We start from the raw sequence: 20,856 nt of genomic DNA on the forward strand, positions 1-20,856 counted from the left end.
TGTGGAGATAATAATTTAGCCAGCCCACTACTGATGAATATTTGGGTTATTTCCAATGTCTTGCTATATAATTCCATATTTGTGCCAGAGTAATTATATGCTTGATTCCTTGAAATGGGATTGCTGGGTCAAAGGGTAAAAGCAAATATAATTTTAATAGATATTGTCAATTCTCCTCCCTGAAGACTGTACCAGTTTGTATCCCCACAAGTAACATATGAGAATTCCTGTTACTTAATAGCCTCGACAAAGAGAGCATATTGTTCAAGTCAAATTCTTATCAGTCTGGAAGGTATGAACCATGTATGAGTGTGGTTGAGAGTATTTTCATATGTTAAAAGGACTTAAAAATTTGTTCTATGAGCTACCAGTACAACTATGATGATTTTTCTATCAGCTGTTGATCTTTTATTTTACTTTTTTTTTTTTTTTTTTTTTTTAAAGTGACTGGGTCTCACTTGTCACCCAGGTTGGAGTGTAGCGGCATGATCATAGCTCAGTTCACTGTAACTGCAAACACCTGGGCTCAAGTGATCCTCCTACCTCAGTTTCCCAAGTAGCTAACTACAGGTATGTGCCATCACATCTGGCTTTTTTTTAGAGATGAGTTCTTGCTATGTTGATCAGGCTGGTCTTAAGTTTCTGGCCTGAAGTGAGCCTTCCATTTCAATCTTTATTTTTTTTTTTGAAAATCTTAATATTAGGTTTTCAGTTCTTTAGTTTGTAATATAAGTTACAAATATTTTTTTCACAGACTGTTACTTTTAAAAAATTTTTAAATGGTGCTTTCTTCTGTGTCATGCAGAAGTTCCTTATTTTTATATATTGGAATTTATCATTTTCTTATTGTTAAGGTAATATTCCAGACAAGATAGAAATTATGAAAAGGAGAAAGCAGCCAAGGAAATACAAATGTGTGAAGGCAGAGTAATCCAGGCAAAGGAATCAGCAAGGGTGAAAGTCCTGAATGGAGTGAACATGACAAGTGTCAGAAGCAGACAAAGAGTGTGACTTGCACCTATTAGAGCCAGGAAGAGGAAGGAAAAAAGACAATCCTGAGAGGTAGGCAGGGACAAGATCTTGGCACAGCCTGGGAAGTCATGAAAAGGAATTTAAATTTTGTCCTTAATATAAGAGAAAACTAAGAGGAAGATTTTACATACAGGATATGAACAGTTTTACTTTTTATTCAGTTTGAGAATAAGAACCCTATTTTGTCACACTGATGACGGACAATCTCTATAAGGTAGAGATTATGAAAGTTAACTCTTTGGGGAGAAAATACATAAAGAAATTACAAGAGAAAAGAAAAAAAAATGAACTGACACTTGGATACTCATGGGGGCAGTGGTCAACTTCATATCAAACTACAGGTTTAGCATCCCTGATTCAAAAATCTGAAATCGCCCCATACACAAAAATTAACTCTAAACGGATCAGAGATCTAAATGTAAAACCTCAAACCATAAGAACCTTAGAAAATGCAGGACACACCCTTATGGAAACTGGAACTGGCATCTAATTCCTGAACAAAACCCGAAACCCACAGGCCATAAGAGATAAGATAGACAAGTGGGACCTCATTAAACTGACAAGCTTCTGCAAAGCCAAAGAAACCATCAAGAGAGTAGGGAGACAGTCCACAGACTGGGAAAAAGTATTTGCCAACTCCAGGTCTGACAAAGGCTTAACATCTTCTATCTACAAGGAACTCAAACGTGCTGAAAAGAAAAAAACAAATAATCCCATTATAAAGTGGGCAAAAGATATGAACAGACATGTCTCAAAGGAAGACATCCGAGCAGCCAACAGACACATGAAGAAACGTTCAACCTCACTAATCATCAAGGAGATGCAAATCAAAACCACACTGAGATATCACCGAACTCCAGTCAGAATGGCAATTATCAACAACTCAAAAAATACAGTTGCTGGAGAGGGTGTGGAGAAAAGAGAACACTCCTACACTGTTGGTGGGAGTGCAAAGTGGCGCAACCTCTGTGGAAAACAGTGTGGCGATTCCTAAAAGCTCTAAATATCAACCTCCCATATGATCCCGCAATCCCCCTACTGGGAATATACCCTGATGAACTCAAATCACTCTATCAAAAAGATACCTGCACATGTATGTTTATCGCAGCATTGTTCACAATAGCAAGAACCTAGAATCAACCATACTGTCCATCAAAAGAGGAGTGGATTAAAAAATGTGGTACATATGCACGATGGAATACTACGCAGCCATAAAAAAGAACAAAATCATGAACTTCGCAGCAACCTGGATGGAACTAGAGCCAATAATACTGAGTGACCTTGCACAGAAACAAAGATCTGAGTATCACATGTTCTCACTCATATAACGGACCCTGAACATCCAATGTAATACTATAAAAAAGGACTGACAGTGGTGGGAAACTATGGGGGGGAGGGGAAGGGAGGTGGGATTAACGGTAGTCAATATCTGTCAGGGGACGGGGAGACATCCCTTATCAACAAGGGTGCCTGAACGAAGCATATTTGTATACCTAATCCTTAACTGTACCACACAATATCAAAATAAAAAATATTGATATAAGAAAAAAAAAAGAACAAAAAAACCACAAAAATCTGAAATCGAAAATGCTCCAAAACCCAAAACTTTTTGAGTGTCAACATGACATCAGAGATGGAAAATTCCACACATAAGTACTTAACACAAACTTTGTGTCATGCACAAATTATTTAAAACATGGTATAAAGTTATATTCAGGCTATGTGTATAAGGTATATATAAAACATACATGAATTTTGTGTTTGGACTTGGGTCCCATCCCCAAGATAGCTCATTATATACATGCAAAAACTCCCAAATTTAAAAAACATCTGAAATTCTAAACTCTTCTGGTGCCAAGCATTTCAGATAAGAATATTCAATCCATGTATGAAATGGCTAAAAAGGACATTAATTTCTTCTTTTCTTTCTCATATTTTATTAATTAAACCTAATTTAGTCAAATGATGTCTTAGTAATGTTATGAAATTTTTGAATTTAAAATATATGACTGTTTGTAATAATATTCTTTACAAAATAGAAAAAAGAAAAAATTCAGCCTACACATACTGTAACAACTATGTTTCGTAACATTCTATATGACTTTATGTAAAAAACTTTGAATAGACTCTTAATTTTAAGTGACTGGGAAAAATCTTCATACAGTTCCTCAAACATACCTGCTTCATTACTGCCTTCTTTGAGTTTGGACATTTTGGTCTTTACATTTGATATTTCTTTTGCTTTGAATGCCCTGATCCCAGATCTTCATGGACGACTTCCTCTCATTATTCAAATGTCAGTTCAAATTCACTTCCTCAGGGAGGCATTCCTGACCACCTTACCTAAAATAATCCTCGCAGTCAGTCTTAATATCTTGCTTATTGATTATTTTGTCAAATTAGGGCATACTGACAGAAATATTTGAATAAGATAACAACTAACTTCTGGAAATGAAGAGTATAATAACAAATTAGAAACTCAAGACACAGGTTAAACTGATTAAAATAGCTTACTTAAGAGAGAATTCATAAATTGAGAACTATTTCTGAATAAACTAATCAGAATGTAACACACATAGACGGGTGAAAAATGTGAAAGGGTAAGGGAAGTTAAGAGGTATAGTGGATAAAATGAGAAGATCCAAAACATGTCTCAAAAGGAGATAAAGGGATAGTAAAAGTATATTTGAAAAGATAATGGCTGAAAAATTTCCACAACCGATGAGACATTTGTCCTTAGTTTTAGGAACCATATGACTCCCAAGAAGAATAAGTAAAAGAGATCCATTTCCAAACATATTGAAGACAACCTGCAGAATGTCATAAATGAGAGAGAGAGAGAGAGAGAGAGAGAGAGACGAAGGGAGGGAGGGAGATAGAGGGAAGGAGGGAGATAGAGGGAAGGAGGGAGGGATTGTAAAGTAGATATGTATAAATAATCTACAAAGGAAAGACTATTAGTTGGACAATTATAACAACAATTGTAGCTAAAAGATCCTATATCACAGCAGTAATGCTGAGAAAAAAAATTGTCTGCTAAGACTTTTGTACCCAGAATAAACAATATTTTAAGAACAAAGGTTAAAAGAAAAAACCAAAAACACACCTGACAGCTTACTACCAATAAACTCTTATTCACAGAATTTCTGATCCCAGGAGAAAACCTGACTTAAAAGAAGAAATAATGACTAAAGGAAATGACAACCATGTATACATTTCTACACAAAATTTATAATATAAGATGAATAGTTAGGTTTAGGTTGCACTGTCATGAAAAGAGAACTATAGCACTGATTAAACAGCTAAGTGTTAAGGTAGGTGACTAATTAAAATACTCGACATGTCTTATATTAACTATTGAGTTAACCACACATTAAAAAATTTCTAGGATAACTACAAACAAAATAGCAGGAAGGAATGTAATTTCAAAATAAGCAAAGGAAAAAGTAAAATGAAGAAACTCAAGTCAAAAGGAAATGAGGGAGAAAAGCATAAGACAAACAGGAAGTACATAAGATAGTTGATAAAAATAATTACAAGGATGATGAGAGCTATAAAAGAATCCAGGACAATGTGGGAAAATACAGAAAGAGGTCCAAACTAAATATGAGTAAGAAATAACTAAACATCCAGGTGTGTGTGCATCAAATGTAGGAGGTGTGGAGAAGGTTTTCCTAAAGAAGTGATATTTAAAATGAGACCTAGAGAAAAAACGAATAAGATGCATTTTAAAAAAGTTGCCTGTGATAGAAAGTAACTTTTACAGAGAAGCAATGACATGTGTAATTGTTGGGGTCAGACTGTATGACATATTAAAAAAACTGAGAAAAAGTCAGTATAAAGACTAAAGAGAAAGAGAGACATAAGATGAGACTGGACAGGTAAACAGGAGCTGGCTCTTGGAGTTTATAGACTTTATCCTAAGAGCAATGTGAAACCATTAAAGGGTTTTCAGCAGGTGAAGGCAGGCCTAGATCTGGAATTTTAATTCTTACAATTGCAGAAGGTTAGATTAGAAGACACACAAGATCATCTAGACATATATTTCATTTTTTGTGTTGACTAAAACATGGCATCTTCCTAAGTATGGAGTATAACATTGTCTTCCACATGTCCCAGAAAACAAAAGCTCAGTATAGAAAAACAAGACAGATAATTTTGTTAGCAGATGCACGAATGTTTTTTGAACTGAACTTTAAAAATTATTTAGTAATTTTCGAACAGAATCACAACAGACTTAATTTATAAACCACACACTTAAGCATAACATCATAAAACTGTGTATGGCTTTCAAACACAGTAAACCTCAGCTGACAAGTTCACCTAATCTTAAACACAGCCAAGAAAGTACAACAATGGTGATGGCAGCAGCAACAAAGGATACTTAAAGACAACTAAATAATATCACAGAAATTCATATATTGTATTATTGTAGTCTTTCATATATTCACGTAAAGCCTACTTAAGTCTTATACATAATTTGTTAAAAAAATTTTTTAAACAAGGAGTTGTGGGTCCCAAAGTTTACTGTTAACGCTATGAAATAATTAAAACAAACAAACTCTTACTTATCTCTTGCTAATTAATTAGCTTAAGAAAAAAATCACCCTAAAAATTCCAAGTAATTATAAGGCAGTGCAATGGTTAATATTCATTATAATGATACAATGTTTCATAAGCTACTTTAAAAAATATAAAGATATTTCAGAATACTTTCCATCCAACATGTTTGAAATTAAAAATTTCACTGCTAAATCATCATAAATGAAATGGTTAAGTCTCCTTTCTTATTTTAGTTGTCAGTGGCATTTGAGAGCAGTGAAGATCTTTAATCCAATGTCATATACCATACCAAGGACTGTGGATACCAAAATGAAAAAAAGACAAGTTTCCTGCTCCCAAAGGTAGATTACAATGGGGAGATAAACATGTAAACAATTATAATGTAGTGTGACATTTACTATAATGAAAGTTCTACCAGAATATTTACTTTACTGGTCCTCAAGGTAGAAAATGGCACCAAGGTCAATGAAGTACTGCTGTTCCCTATCTGCCCACATTTGATCGTGTTTTGTATAGGACTGGTTGTTATGGGAATGATAAAGATCTATAAGTTGCAAATTTCTTCATGTACTTTGGAATTTAGAAGTTTTAACTTTGGCACCAGATTACAACTGATATTTTATTTGTCATGTGAATGTTACTTATACCTGTTTCTTAACTTAATGTACCAGGACAGAAAAGAATCATTGGTATGGGCAATGTGTAACTTACTTTCCTATAGGTTTCTGAAGTATTTAAACAAATATGAAGAATTGAACATGCACAGAGATAGATTTTCTAATATTTCAAATGTCTGAATAGAAAGTACAATTGAAAGGCAAATGAAGTGTTTACCTCAGGGTAAACATGTTTTATGTTAGTGTAGAGTTTGTAGAAGAGAAAGCAAGGACGATGAGGAACATGGAAACTGACTTACGAAGAACAATTAAGAAAGCCAAAAAGATTCATATGAAAACTGACATTTAGAGAAATACAATAGTTTCCACAAATATTTATAGCACCACTCATCAAAACACTATCTCATAGTGTTGCAGAAGGAAACAAACAAACAAACAAGAATAAAACCCTAAAGGTTAGCATAGGAAAGACAAGTCTTGGAGATATAATAATTTCTATAAATATTTACAGTACTATTAAGTAAAATGCTGTTGGTAAAAAATAAAACAATGAATAGATACTTCAGAGAGATGAGTTTATCAGAGCTATTAAAGATTTTCTACAAGTAGCTACTGTCAATCAGAAGTTGGATTAACATCCCTTATACCACAGAATAAAAGAATCCTATATTGGGAAGGAGGCTGGGCAGGATATTCTTTCAAGCATATTTTTCTTTGCTTATTTGGCTATTTTGGTATCTTCTTCTGAGATCTGTATTTGCCTACTTTTCTCATGAGTGTGTCTTGCTCATTGGTTGTAGTTCTATTATTTGAATGCTTGCCAGTTACATCAGCTGTAGTTGAGACTCGCTATTTCACTCTCTTCTGTAACTTTTATAATAATTTTTATATTTGAGTACAGTCAAATATATGAAATTGTATGGATTGTGATTCCGGCATTTAAGAAGTTCTTTCCTATTTTGAGTAAATTAAGGTATTACCCTATAACTGTCTAACTTTTAGTTTTGCTTTTCACATGTAGATTTAGCCAACTAAAATTATTATTATTTATTTTTTATTTTTGAGTTGGAGTCTCACTCCGTGGCCCAGGCTGAAGTGCAGTGACATGCTCATGGCCACCCCAGCGTTCACCTGCTGGGCTCTGGCAATTGTTCCTCCTCAGTCTTCCTAAAAGCTGCACGCTACCACACTGGACTAATTTCCTACTTATTGTAGAGATGAGGTCTCGCCAAGGTGCCCAGGCTGGCCTCGAACCCGCAGGCTCAGGCAATCTATTTGTCTCGGCTTCCCAAAGTGCTGGGATTACAGGCTAAGCCACCGAGCCCAGCCTGAAATTATTTTTGTGAAGTAGTGTGAGGTAGGGATCCAGCTACCATCCCATGTACATAGCCAATTGCCCTGGAACCATTAATTGAACAGGGCATCCTTCCTAGTGGTTTATAATGACATTTATGTCTTGTACCAAGATTCCACTAATGTTTGGGGAGTTTCTGGCCTCACTAATCTGTCCTATTGATTAGTATCCTGGCAAATTAGCACCCTCTTTTAATTACTGCACTTAAGTCTGGATATATTTTAAGACAAGTCCTCTATCACTTTGACTTGGTTATTCTTGGCACTTTATGTCCTGCTTGTAAATTTTAAGAACAGTAAGTCATATTTAACAATAAATCATATCAGAATTTTGCCTGGAATGACAATAAATTTATAAGCACATTAAGGGTAAACTGCTATCTTTTCAGTCTCTCCACTCATTTAAACTATAGTCATTCATTTTGGGGGGATCTTTTGTATCTTTCAATAAATTCTTACAATGTTCTTCATAAGGTCTTATATAGTTTATTAGTTTCATTCTGAAGTGCTTTACTATCTTTCATGCTGTTGTTGTTACTGCAGATATAATTTTTCAAAAAAACTAGATTTTCTAATTGGGTGGTTAATTAAGTAAAGATCTCTCATTAAATGGTTAAAATTGGCCAGGCATGGGGGCTCAGCCTGTAATCTGAGCACTTTGGAGGCCTTCCAGCTCAGTCTCCTGAGCATAGCTGCAATTACATGCATGCACCACCATTATCGGCTAATTTTTGTATTTTTTGTAGTGAGGAGGTCTTGCTATGTTGCCCAGGCTGGTCTTTAACTCCTGGGCTCAAATGATCCTTCTGCCTCAGCCTCCCAAAGTACTGACATTACAAGTGTGAGTCACCACACCCAGCCCCAGTATAATTTTGTAAAAGAAAAGCTGACCTTATCACTCTCTCTTCCAAAGTCTAGCAGCTTTCTGTGGTCCCAAGAACACTCAAAATTTGGTTCCTATGTATTTCCTTAGCTTTACCTATCACTATTCTTCCTCTTGGTATCTATGCTACAAAACACATTAAACTAAATGATTTGTATCCCGAAATAAGAAGACTGGAATCATAGATGACAAGAAGTCATACAAAACCATTAAAATTATAAAGATTATTTGTAGATTTATATTCACTATTATTAATCTTTCCAACCTCAGGATATTCATGTATTTTTTCACTTTGCCTAGAGTAACAAAATAATTTACATTACTTGTATTCTACATATACTTGGATTTGTCTTGCTACTTAATCTCATAGAACTGTAGAATATAAGGACAGAAAATTTATTTTTTAAATGACATCTGTTCTAACCACTCATCTGATGCTTCTGAATACCTCCAATGATAAGACAATCAGAGAATCATTCCCCTCTTCCCATTAAAAAAATGCCTGATCCTTAGAAATATTCTTTCTTTTATAGTCCTGAAATATGTTTCCTTCTAAATTTAAGCTAGCGATTCTAACTCTACTCTTTGAACCATTCACAGAAAGCTCAGTCCTACTTTAGTCTAATAGCCACACAAAATATTTACAGACCACTATCATGTTACTTTTAAGGCTTCTATGGTGGTAAGGGATGGGAGGTAGAGAGTATGGTGAGATTAGGGTTTAAGTATCTTTCATGAGTTTATTATTATATATTTAATTCTCATACTGCTCCAATTAGTTTGTTATTATTATGGCCAAATTACAAATGAAGAAATTAAAAGTCTGATAGGTAAAAGTTATTGTTCAAATAACTTAATTATAAGAGCTAGTATTTCAACTACAAGTCTGTCACATACTAAAGCCTATATTCTAGTCTCTCTAGAACTCCCCAAAAGAAGAAATAAAAAGGAAGTACAATACCCGGAAAAACTAATTAAAAAAATTATTATCTGCTCTCCAATGTCCCAAATTCTATGTACTGATACATTTTCCCCCCTTAAGCCTTATATTGTAGTCATCTTTGACAGTTCTCAGTCTTATAACCTAACTAATTATCTTAAAATTTTTCAGAAATTTTCTGAAAGCAACCTAAAATTAGGGAACACAAAAGGGAAAATTACTACCATATTTCAGTCCCTCTAAATTTTACTGTCTTACACATTGAAAAGATTATCTTCTTCAAACACTGATTAGTATACTCTTCTTTAGAGTCTTGAACTAATACTACTTCCTTCTAGGATCAAATTTAATGATGATTTTTCTTATGGCTTCAAAAACAAAAACACTATCCGTAGCCCATGTTAACAAAAGTTACCTGTCTTCAGACAAACACTTATTTAGCACCCCCCATACACACTTGAAAGGCTTTTTTGGCCTTTTCTCTGTGAAGTCATGGTTCTCCTTCAGTTAAACTCTATTAGATAAGTCCAACGTGGTCTTGGTCATTCAGGCTTCTTATAACAAATGTGTCACTATATAGATCATTACATGATTACATTATATTTACCACATATATTAGTGTTCCTCTGTTCCCAGTAACATCATAAACAATTGGAAAATAAATAATATTTTAAAAACTTTCTCACCTAAGTACAAAAAAACTTGAACAAGTGTTTAATGTTTTCAGCTGTCTACTGTAAAAATAATTATTTCTCATAATACCTCTTTACCCACATCCTTTATTTTAAAGGGTTTGTTAGGATTATCTTACTATACACTTTATTGTGAAAAGAGATGAGAGCAACTCAAATTTCTTTTATAAACAATTAAAGAAGCAATATAAAAACTCTAAATCTGTACTTCACTCTAGTCCACATTACATAAGCAAATTAAAAGTGTTATTACCTTTAAAATAAATTTCCCTATGAATATAAAAGCTTTATATATATATATATATACACACACACACACACACACACACACACACACACACACACATTTAAGGATATTAAAACATAAAATTATATAATACACACACACAAAATCTTACCTTGCTGAGTATTTTGTTCTTGCATTCGATTCACAGTGAGGTCTAAGGGGCCTTCCTGTTCTTCCAGAAGGGAGTTTTCTGCTTGATTCATGTGGATACTTTTACATATTAGACTTGGTCCAATTGAACCATTTCTATTCTCTTGAGTTTTACCACTTTTTGAAATGTACTCAATTGCAAACTGACGTATCATCTTTTTCATTAATTCCTGAGCAACTAGGGGAATGTTAGCATCACAGTTCTGAGGAAGATCTAGAGAAGAAATAAATATAATAATCAGTAAAAAAAGAGAGAAATGCAAATTATCAATATTCAAACTTATTTTTTATTACAATTTAATGATTTCAGTAGTCTTTTAGCATCAGTCCATAATTTCCAATAGGTTTCTGGGATTTAGCAGTAGAAGCCACATATGTTTAATTAGCTTTATGATAATATAGCAACCAAATAAACATGGCATAGTCATTTCTTAAAATTAAAAACTCTGTCTCAAACTAAAATATAGATAAAAAATTAGATATAAAAGCAGAACAACTTATTTTTCAGAGTTTTAATGTTCACTCAGGTGTATTTTACTAGATATTTAAAACGCTGGGTATGTAAACCTAAATTGTACATATAAGTAACCTAGCAATTTTTTAGCTTAATATACAGAGTAAGTGCATGCAATAACTATTTAAGAAAACATCTAAACTCTTATAACTCTGTATTCATTAAATTCCTCAATTCTATCAAATATACATTTCATATATATCCTGAAAGCCATCATCAAAGACTTTTCTCTTTCCTCCATTTTATAGAAACATCTCAGTCATAATGAAAAAAATTGAACAGTACAATCATAGACAGCCTCCAACTAGATTCAATAATTTTGTTTGCTAGTCTGCCAAATTTGCTTTCTTTTGACTCTTTTAATTTATAGAACCACAGAAACTGCAGAATAATGTCAATTCAGTCCTACATATTTCAGCATGAATCTCCTAAGATTCTCCTGTAAAACAAAAATATCATTACTGTGGGTCTAACTAATCCTTGATCCTCAAACATTTTGAACAAATACAACTATAATGATGTTCAGCAGTGAAATGAGGGGGGACCTCAAAAAAAATCCAGAATTTATTTATAAAAAATTATGTATTTATTCTTACATGTTTAAACTTCAGTCACCTTCAAAGTACTCTCCGTTTGAGGCAATACATCTACTGAGACACTTTTTCCACTGCTCAAAACAGTTTTTGAACTCAGCAATTTTGATACCTTTTAGTGCTTCTGCCGTTTTTTATTTTACCTCTTCCACATCAGCAAAACGTTTCTTTTTGAGGGTTGTCTTTTTTTTTTTTAATCCGGGGAAACAAAAAAAGTCACTTGGAGCAAGATCTGGTGAATAGATAGGGTGGGGCATCATGCTGTTTTTGGTCAAACACTGCTGAACACTCAGTGTCACGTGGCAGGTATGTTGCCATGGTAGAAGAGCCAGTCACTTGTTTGCTACAACTTGGGACATTTTTTCCACAAATCATGATGCAGCCTTCTCAAAACTTCCAGACAAAAACTTTGGCTGACCATTTGATCTGGTGGAACAAATTCCAAGTGTACTTAGAAGGGGTCTACCCTCCAAGATAAAATTCCTGTTTTTTGGGGGGGGAGTCCCCCTCATATATAATTTCGCCTGAGATGTGTACAATAGGTAAAAAATAAAACACTGAATAATTTTATAGTAAAAAGAGTGGGATAAGGAAAGCTCACTTATACACACAGTATATAATAGTGATAGAGAGTTTTAGTTTTAGGATGGTGGTGGTGGCTTTTAAACATACATTTTTGGCCCAGCTCCAATTCCTTTATTTACTTTGCCCTTTCAGAGGCAGAGGGCTTAAGAAATTGGAAAGGATGACTAGATATACTTGGTTAGAATCCCTGCTTATCCCTCTTAGAAGTGAGCCTATTTCTAGAGATAGTAGTTATCTGGTCCCTAAATATCTAAACTCTTATCTGGGCAGATCAGTGGTATATGAATAAGCCTGCTCTAATCCAGGGTTGTCAGAGATTGAAGGGCAAGTCTCCCTAGTTTTGTGTTTCAGTATTAGTTAAAATACTTAATCTCTAAAAGATCTGAAGGGATATCCCCCAATTAGCATCTGTTATTAATAGACCCATAACTCTAAAATGCAAGTGGGTTTGAAAATATTCTACTTAGAGGTGAAGAGAATCAATAAACCAAGCCCCACTACAACTACCATCACATGTGGTAGTAAAACATGACTTAAGCTGATACGTGTCTGTTTACAGTCCTGCAGAAATGTCAATATATTTGATCATAGGGTGCCGTTTCAGACTTGTTGGAGATACTACATAATAAACATTATATTACCTATTTTTTAAAAAAGATGTTTATATTCAAAAAACATCTGTGGGAACCGACTATGGATTTACAAGAAAAGTGACATTTTAGCCTTCACTTTATTCTTTGTTTAGAACCTGACAGGGAAAGGGGGCACTATTTGGGGGGGGGGCACTAGAGTAAAAGACCTAGCTTTAGGTTGGAATCTTAGATATCTTTATGAACTTAGGGTAGTTACATATTCTCTTCAAGTTTTAATTCCTCCATTCATTAAAACAGAAATAATAACAGAACCTGGAGAGTGGTAATAGTGCTTGCTCACAGGCTGTTGTAATGATCATGAGATTGCAGATAAAACACTTAACTCTGTGCCTGGCATATTAACAGTTCAGTAAATATTAGCTGTTATCACTGGTTACAGTGGAAATACTAAGCGAAACAAAAGGATATAGACTGAGTACTTATGTTTTACTGAAATCACAAAATGGTAAATAAGTAAAAGTACAAGGGGTCTTCAAAGTTCATGAAAAATGCCTATTATGAAAAACTATACATGGATTTCAAAGGTGTTTTTTTGCTGCACAAATTAAATTTGTACTAACTTGTTATAACATGTCTGAAAAGAATCTAGTTTGAGGCACTAAGAAGGATTAGACATCAGTTTTAAAAGAGCCTGTAACAGAGCAACATGAGTTCTGCTGAAATGGAAGCAAGAACAAACATCAAGTCTATGGTGAAGTGTGGGTGGAAGGATGGTGAAATCATCAATACTTTAATAAACGCTTATGAAGACAATGTCTCAAAGAAATCAACAGTTTACAAGTGGATAACTCATTTTTGGAAGGGATGAGATGATGTTGAAGAAGTCTGTAGCAGCAGACCATCACATCAACTTGCGAGGATAAAATTTACCTTGCTTGTGCCCTAACTGAAGAAGACCAGCAGAAATGACAGCCAACACCACAGACATCTTAACGGACATTAGCTTACACAATTATGACTGAAAAATTAAAGTTGAGCACACTTTCCACTCAATGGGTGCCAAAACCACTGTGCCCAGATCAGCTGCAGACAAAAGCAGGTATTTCAATGAATATTTTAAACAAGTAGGATCAAGATCCTGAAGTATTTCTTAAAAGAATCATAAAAGGAGATGAAATATGACTTTACCAGTACAATCTTAAAGACAAAACACAATCAAAACAATGACTACCGAGAGCTGGAAGAGGTCTAGTCAAAGCAAAAGTGGACCAGTCAAGAGCAAAGGGCATGGCCAACAATTTTGGGGGATGCTCAAGGTATTTTGCTTGTCAACTTTCTGAAAGGCCAAAGAATGATAACATCTGCTGAGCACGAGAGTGTTTTGAGAAAATCAGCCAAAGTTTGAGCAGAAAAATGCTCAAGAAACCTTCACCAGAGAGTCTTTTTCCACCAAGACAATGTGCCTGTTCATTCCTCTCATCAAACAAGGGCAATTTTGCCCGAGTTTTAATGGGAAGTCATTAGGTGACAACCTTATAGTCCTGATTTGAATCCTGACTTTTTTGCTTCCTAATCTTAAAAAAAATCTTTAAAGGTCACCCACTTTTCTTCAGTTAATAATGTAAAAATGACTGCACTGACATGGTTAAATTCCCAGAACCTTCAATTCTTTAGGAATGGACTAAATTGCGATCATCGCTTACAAAAGTGTCTTGAACTTCATGGAGCTGATGTAAAGAAAGTTTATTTTTTATTTTTATCTTTTAATTTCATTTTTCCAAAAACTTTTTGAAGTTCCCTCATATTTGTTAGCTAGTTTGATGACTGGAAAAATACAAAGAACATAATTTATAAAACCCAAGTGATACCTTTTTGGTCCAGAAGAGAAAGTATCAGCATATGTAACCTAACTAAAGGTACACATTAGCAAAACAAGAGATTTTCATGTTGCACCCAAGCATGATGGCTCAAGCCTGTAATCCTAGCACTTTGGGAGGCCAAGGCAGGAGGATCACTTGAAGTCATGAGTTTGACACCAGCCTGAGCAACACAGCAAAACACCATCTGTACAAAACAAAAATTTTTTTTAAATTGCCACGTGTGATGGCATGTGCCTGTAGCCCCAGCAACTTGGGAGGCTAAGGCGGGAGAATCACTTAAACCCAGGAATCTGAGGCCACAATGACTTATGATCATGAGGCTGCAATGACTTATGATCATACTACTGCATTCCAGTCTGGGTGGCAAGTGAGAAGGAAGGAAGAAAGGAAGGCCGGGGGGAGAAACAGAGAAAGAGAGGGCACAAAAAACGTGAGCATTAGGGAGGCAGGGAAGGAAGGGAGAGGAGGGAGGAGGGAGGGAAATAATAAAGAAATTTCTATGTTGCACATAAGAATTTCAAACATACATCATTTCTTGTTTATTACCTTCAGAAATCTTTGAAGGCTTCTGTGAACATTCTTGTTCACCTTTTTTCAAACCTAATCTTGCTTTGTATTGCATATTAAAGGAGATACCAGCTTTACTTTTAGGTATTTTGGTTAACTGTCACACAATTTACTGGCTAATATCATTATCTTATTAATTCAATATGATTAAATATGCCAGAAAGGAACACACATAATTGGACTCATAACATGTCTAGGCCTATACTTTAGGGTTGAGTATTGAATCAAGTTCAAAGTACAATAGACAGTGCTATTCTATTCTATTCAACTACTCAAGTTTTGGGGGGGTCCCTTTTATGCTACATTATGGAATAAATCCATGTATGAAACCAATGGACTTGACAAAGGAGAGAAAGACAAAGACAATGCTGTTTGCTGTTAATTAGTTAGCCAGCCTCCTGGATCACTTGCACAAGCTGTTGTACAAAAAAGCAAATGACTTAAGATCTAAATTACAGATTATAAACTCAAATTTTTACAAAGGTTAAGTGAGTAATAAATATTCAGCTAGAAGAGAAAATGTTGCCAGAAGGAAATGGGGTTTACTGCCCCCAAGAAGACAAAAATACTTATTTTGCCTTATCTCTTCACTTACCAAAGTTAACTAATTCCTTACAGTCCAGCAATTTCCCTTCTGGGAATATACCTGAAGGAACTCAAATCATTCTACAAAAAAGATACCTGTATATGCTTGTTTACTGCAGCACTATTCACAGTAGCAAAAACATGGAACCAACCTGCTGCCCATCCAAAGTGGACTGTATAAAAAAAAAGTGGGACACATACACGATGAAGTATTTTGCAGCTATAAAGAAGGACAAAATTATGAACTTCACAGCAACTTGGATGGATGTGGAGGCTATAATACTGAGTGATCCATCACACAAGCAAAGAACCAAGTATCACATGTTCTCACTCATAAGAACTTGAAGAACTATTGTAATACTATAAGGCCGGGATCGGTGGCTGAGCCTGTAATCCCATGCTTTGGGAGGCCCAGGTGAGTGGATTGCCTGAGCCCGCGGGTTTGAGACCTGCCTGGGCAACTTGGCGAGACCTCATCTCTACAAAAAATCAAAAAATTAGCCGGGTGTGGTAGCACGTGCCTGTAGTTCCAGCTACTTGGAAGGATCGCCGGAGCTCGGCAGGTCGAGGCCATGATGGCTGGGAGTGTGCCACTGCACTCCAGTCTGGGTGACAGAGTGAGACTTCAACTCAAAAAAAAATACTATAAGAAAGAGATTGGCAGTAGTGGGAACTGCCAGGGGAGGGGGGGCACACCTCATCAACAAGAGTACCTGCATAATGAACATTTATTTACCTAACCCTGAACTGTACCCCACATATTTAAAATAAACAATTTATATTTAAAAAAGGACAAAATTATGGACTTTGCAGCAACTTGAATGAACTTAGAGTCTATCATACACAGTGATCTATCACAGCAACAAAGAACTGAGTGCCACATGTTCTCATTCATAAGTAGGTCCTCAACATTTATCACAATACTACAAGAGAGGGATCAGCAGTAGCAGGACACTGCAGGGGCGGGGGCAGGGGGCATAACACCACTAAGGGTACCTGATCTTAAACCAGGGGAAGTGAGGACCAGTGGGAGGCCCAAAGTTCACCCGCACGAAGACCACTTACATACCTAATCCTGACTTGTACTCCACATCTTTAAAATAAAACAAAAAATTAAAAAAGGTTAACAAGCTCTGTGTGGAAACTAGCTTCAAGATGGTCCTCAATGATTCCTGCTTCCTGGCATAGCACTAATGTGCAGTTCCCTTCATGTTGTAGCATGGGTGGTCTGTGTGACCAATAACGTACTGTGAAAATATATGTCACTTTAAAGATTAGGTTGTAAGAGAATGAGGTTTCCATCATAAACATTGATGAACACTGGAGGGCTCATTTTTTCTTATGCTCTCTCTCTCACTTGCCCTTTTCTCTCTCTCTCCCACTTCTCTTTCTCTTCTTCTCTCCGTCCCTCTCGAATTCTTTCTTCCCTCTTTTCTTTTCCACTTCACTCCTTTGTTCTATCTCTCTTTACCATCACTCACTCTGGAGGAAGCCATAATTGTGAGTAGCCCCATGAGAGGGCTCACATGGAGACATGAAAGCAGCAAAACTGAGTGAGCTCAGAAGATATTTCACATCAATCAAACCTCAGATAACTGAAACTCGCTGACCCCTTGACTACTACATAAATATGACAGTAGATTCAAGCTGGCAAAGCAATCAGTGAACTTGAAGGTAGGCCAATTGAGATTATTCAGTCTGAGAAGAAAAGGAGGCAGAAAGGAGTAGGTAAGCGGGTAGGTAAACAGAGCCTGTAGGTAAACAGAGCCTCAGATATCTGTGGGACACCAATTAAGTGTATCAAGATCTGCAAATAGTATACCCAGAAAGAGCAAAAAGACAGAAAGAGTAGAAGGAATATCTGAAAAATGACCATGTCTCAAATTTGATGAAAACATTTATCGACATGTCTAAGCTCAACAAATGCCAAGCAGAATAAATGAAAAGAGAGTCACATTTAGATGTACCCTAATCAAACTGTCAGGCACCAAAGATAAAGAATAAATAAATCATGAAAGCAGCAAGAAAAAAAAGCCAAAATTATCACAAGTAAGGAATATTTAATAAGATTAACAGCCTAACTTTATACCAGAAACTATGGAGATCACAAGGCGGTTTAATGACATATTCAAGGTAAGAACAGAAAAAGACTGTTAATCAAGAACGCTATATTCAATAAAATACCTGTTAAGAAAAAAAGGAGAAATCAACACATTTCCAGAAAACAAAAACAGAAAATTTGTCACCAGTAGACTTCCCCTAATGAAAGGTCACTAGACAGTAACTCAAATCCATGCAAGGAAATACAGGAAACACAGAACACCAGTAAGGTAACCACATCTGTAAGATACAGTGTAAATATATTTTTTCTCAGGATATTTTAAATTTAATTTTTTTCTTCCTCCTATCTAACTTAGAAGATAACTTTATAAACAAATAATTATGAATCCATTTCTGTAGATATTCAGTGTATAAAGATGTAACCTGGATAACAATTAACAACACAAGGGAGGAGGGAAAAAAATGCAAACATAGGATGAAAGTTTTTGTTTACTAGTAAATTTCAGTGGGTATTAATCCAAACTAGATTGTTGCAAACTGAAGTGTTAATTGTAATTCCCTGGGTAATCACTAAGAAAACACCTGAAAAAAAATTATAAAAACAAAAAAACCCAATAAACAAAAACAACAACAAAGTATTAAAATGGTACACTAGATAACAATGGTTTAACACAAAAGAAAGCAGCAAAATGAATGAAAAATTATACCCAAAACAAAGAAACAAATAAAAGATCAGCACAGAGATAAATAAAATAAAGAATAAAAAAAGAGAAGATCAGCAAAATAAAAAGTCAGTTCTTAAAAATAATTTAAAAAAAAAAAAAATTACAAACCTTTAGCTAGACAAACCAAGAAAAAAACTAGAGTGCTAAAATAAGGAACGAAGGAGGAGATATCACCACTGATCTTAAAGAAACACAAAAGGTTATCAGGAAATAATATGAGAAAAAACAATGAAATGGCCAAATTCCTAGAAAGACACAAGCTACCAAACTGACTCCAGAAGTAACAGAAAATCTATATAACAAATAAAGAGACTGAACTGGTAACCAAAAAGTTGCCACAAAGAAAGGCCCAGGAACAGATGGCTTCAATAGTGACCTCTACCAGATATTTAAAGAAAAATTAATCCCGATCTTTTAATAAAAAGAGGAAAGACCACTTTCAAGCCAATGTATGAGGCCAGTATTATCCTAGTATCAAATCAGAAAGAAAACATATGAAAACTATCAAACCAAAAAAAAAAAAAAAATGATCAAGTAGAATACATGTAGGTTAGGTCCAAATGGCCACAATAAAACAAATATTGCAATAAAGACATTCAAAAACTTTTTGGTTTCCCAGAGCATATAAAAGTTATGTTTACACTATACCACAGTCTATTAAGTATGCAATAGCATTATGTCTAAAAAAAGTGTACATAATTTAAGAATACTTTGTTAAAAAATGCTAACAATCATCTGAGCCTTAAGCAAGTAGTAATCTTTTTTCTGGTGGAAGGTCTTGCCTCTATCTTGATGGCTGCTGACTGATCAGGGTGGGAGTTCCTGAAGGCTTGGGTAGCTGTAGCTATTTCTTAAAGTAAGAAATTATTTATTATTGAATAAAGTTTGCCATATTGATTGATTCTCCTTTGGTGAAAGATTTCTCTGTAGCTTGAGATGCTATTTTATTACCCACTAGAACTTCTTTCAAAGTTGGAGTCCATTCTCTCAAATCCTGCCTCTGCTTTATCAACTATGCAATATTCTAAATCTTTTGTCATTTGAACAATGCTCATAACATATTCTCCCAGAGAAGACTCCATCTCAAGAAATCACTTTTTTTCATCCCTAAAAAGTAACTCTTCATCTTGTTACAGTGGCAACTCAGTCCCATCTTTGAGCTCCACTCCTCATTCTAATTCTCTTGCTATTTCTACCACATCTGCAATAATTTCCTACACTGAAGAAGTCTTGGAACCCTCAAAGTTATCCATAAGGTTTAGAATCAACTTCTTCCAAGTTGGGTTAATGTTGTTGGTATTTTGATCTCCCATGAATCAGGAATGTTCTTAATGGCATTTAGTGAATTTTTTCAAGAGGGTTTTCCATTTACTTTGCCCAGATTCATCAGAGGAATCACTATCTACGGCAGCCATAGACTTACAAAAAAAGTCTCTTATCATAAGACTTGAAAGCAGAAATTACTCCTTGATCCATGGACTTCAGAATGGATGTTGTGTTAGTAGTATGAAAACAATATTAGCCAGGCTCGGTGGCTCAGCCTGTAATCCCGCGCCTTTGGGAGGCTGAGTTGAGTGGATTGCCTGAGCCCGCTGGTTTGGGACCCATCTGGGCAACTTGGCGAGACCTCGTCTCTACAATAAATAATAAAAAACATTAGCTGGGTGTGGTAGCACACGCCTGTAGTTCCAGCTACTTGGAAGGCTGAGGCGGAAGGATCGCCGGAGCCCAGTAGGTCGAGGCTGCGGTGGCCAGGAGCGGCCACTGCACTCCAGTCTGGGTGACAGAGTAAGACTCCAACTCAAAAACAAACAAACAAACAAAAAAAACAATATTAATCTCCTTGAATATCACCATCTGAGCTCTTGGGTAACCAGGGTCATTGTCAATGAACAATAATTTTAAAAGGATCTTTTTTTCTGAGCAGTAGGTCTCAACAGTGGGCTTCAAATATTCAGTAAGCTATGCTATAAACAGATGTGCTGCCATCAATGCTTTGTTGTTCTATTTACAGAGCACAGGCAGAGTAGATTTAGCATAATCCTTAAGGGTCCTAGAATTTTTGGAATGGTAAATGAGCACTGGGTCCAAAGTCACCAGCTATCTTAGTCTCTAACAAGAAAGTCAGCCTGTCCTTGAGGCTTTGATACCAAGCACTGACGTCTTCTTAAAGTCAGGCATCGATTTCTCTCTAGATATTAAAGTCCTAGATGGTATCTTCTTCAACAGAAGCCTGT

The 20,856-nt window shown here is 35.4% G+C and overlaps 1 protein-coding gene across 2 annotated transcripts in view; it reads right to left on the minus strand.

Annotated features, from left to right (window-relative positions):
* The window catches only part of LCORL (ligand dependent nuclear receptor corepressor like), a 196,765-nt gene that overhangs the window by 56,695 nt on the left and 119,214 nt on the right, over positions 1 to 20,856 (minus strand). For both annotated transcript variants that reach the window (XM_008058624.2, XM_008058623.2), the window contains exon 5: positions 10,479 to 10,730. In XM_008058624.2, the coding sequence (XP_008056815.1) occupies positions 10,479 to 10,730 (252 nt within the window). The remainder of the gene's footprint in view (positions 1 to 10,478; positions 10,731 to 20,856) is intronic.

Source organism: Carlito syrichta, unplaced genomic scaffold, assembly GCF_000164805.1.
Source record: "Carlito syrichta isolate Samal-C Ts95f unplaced genomic scaffold, Tarsius_syrichta-2.0.1 Scaffold303517, whole genome shotgun sequence".
Classification (NCBI taxonomy): Eukaryota; Metazoa; Chordata; class Mammalia; order Primates; family Tarsiidae; genus Carlito; species Carlito syrichta.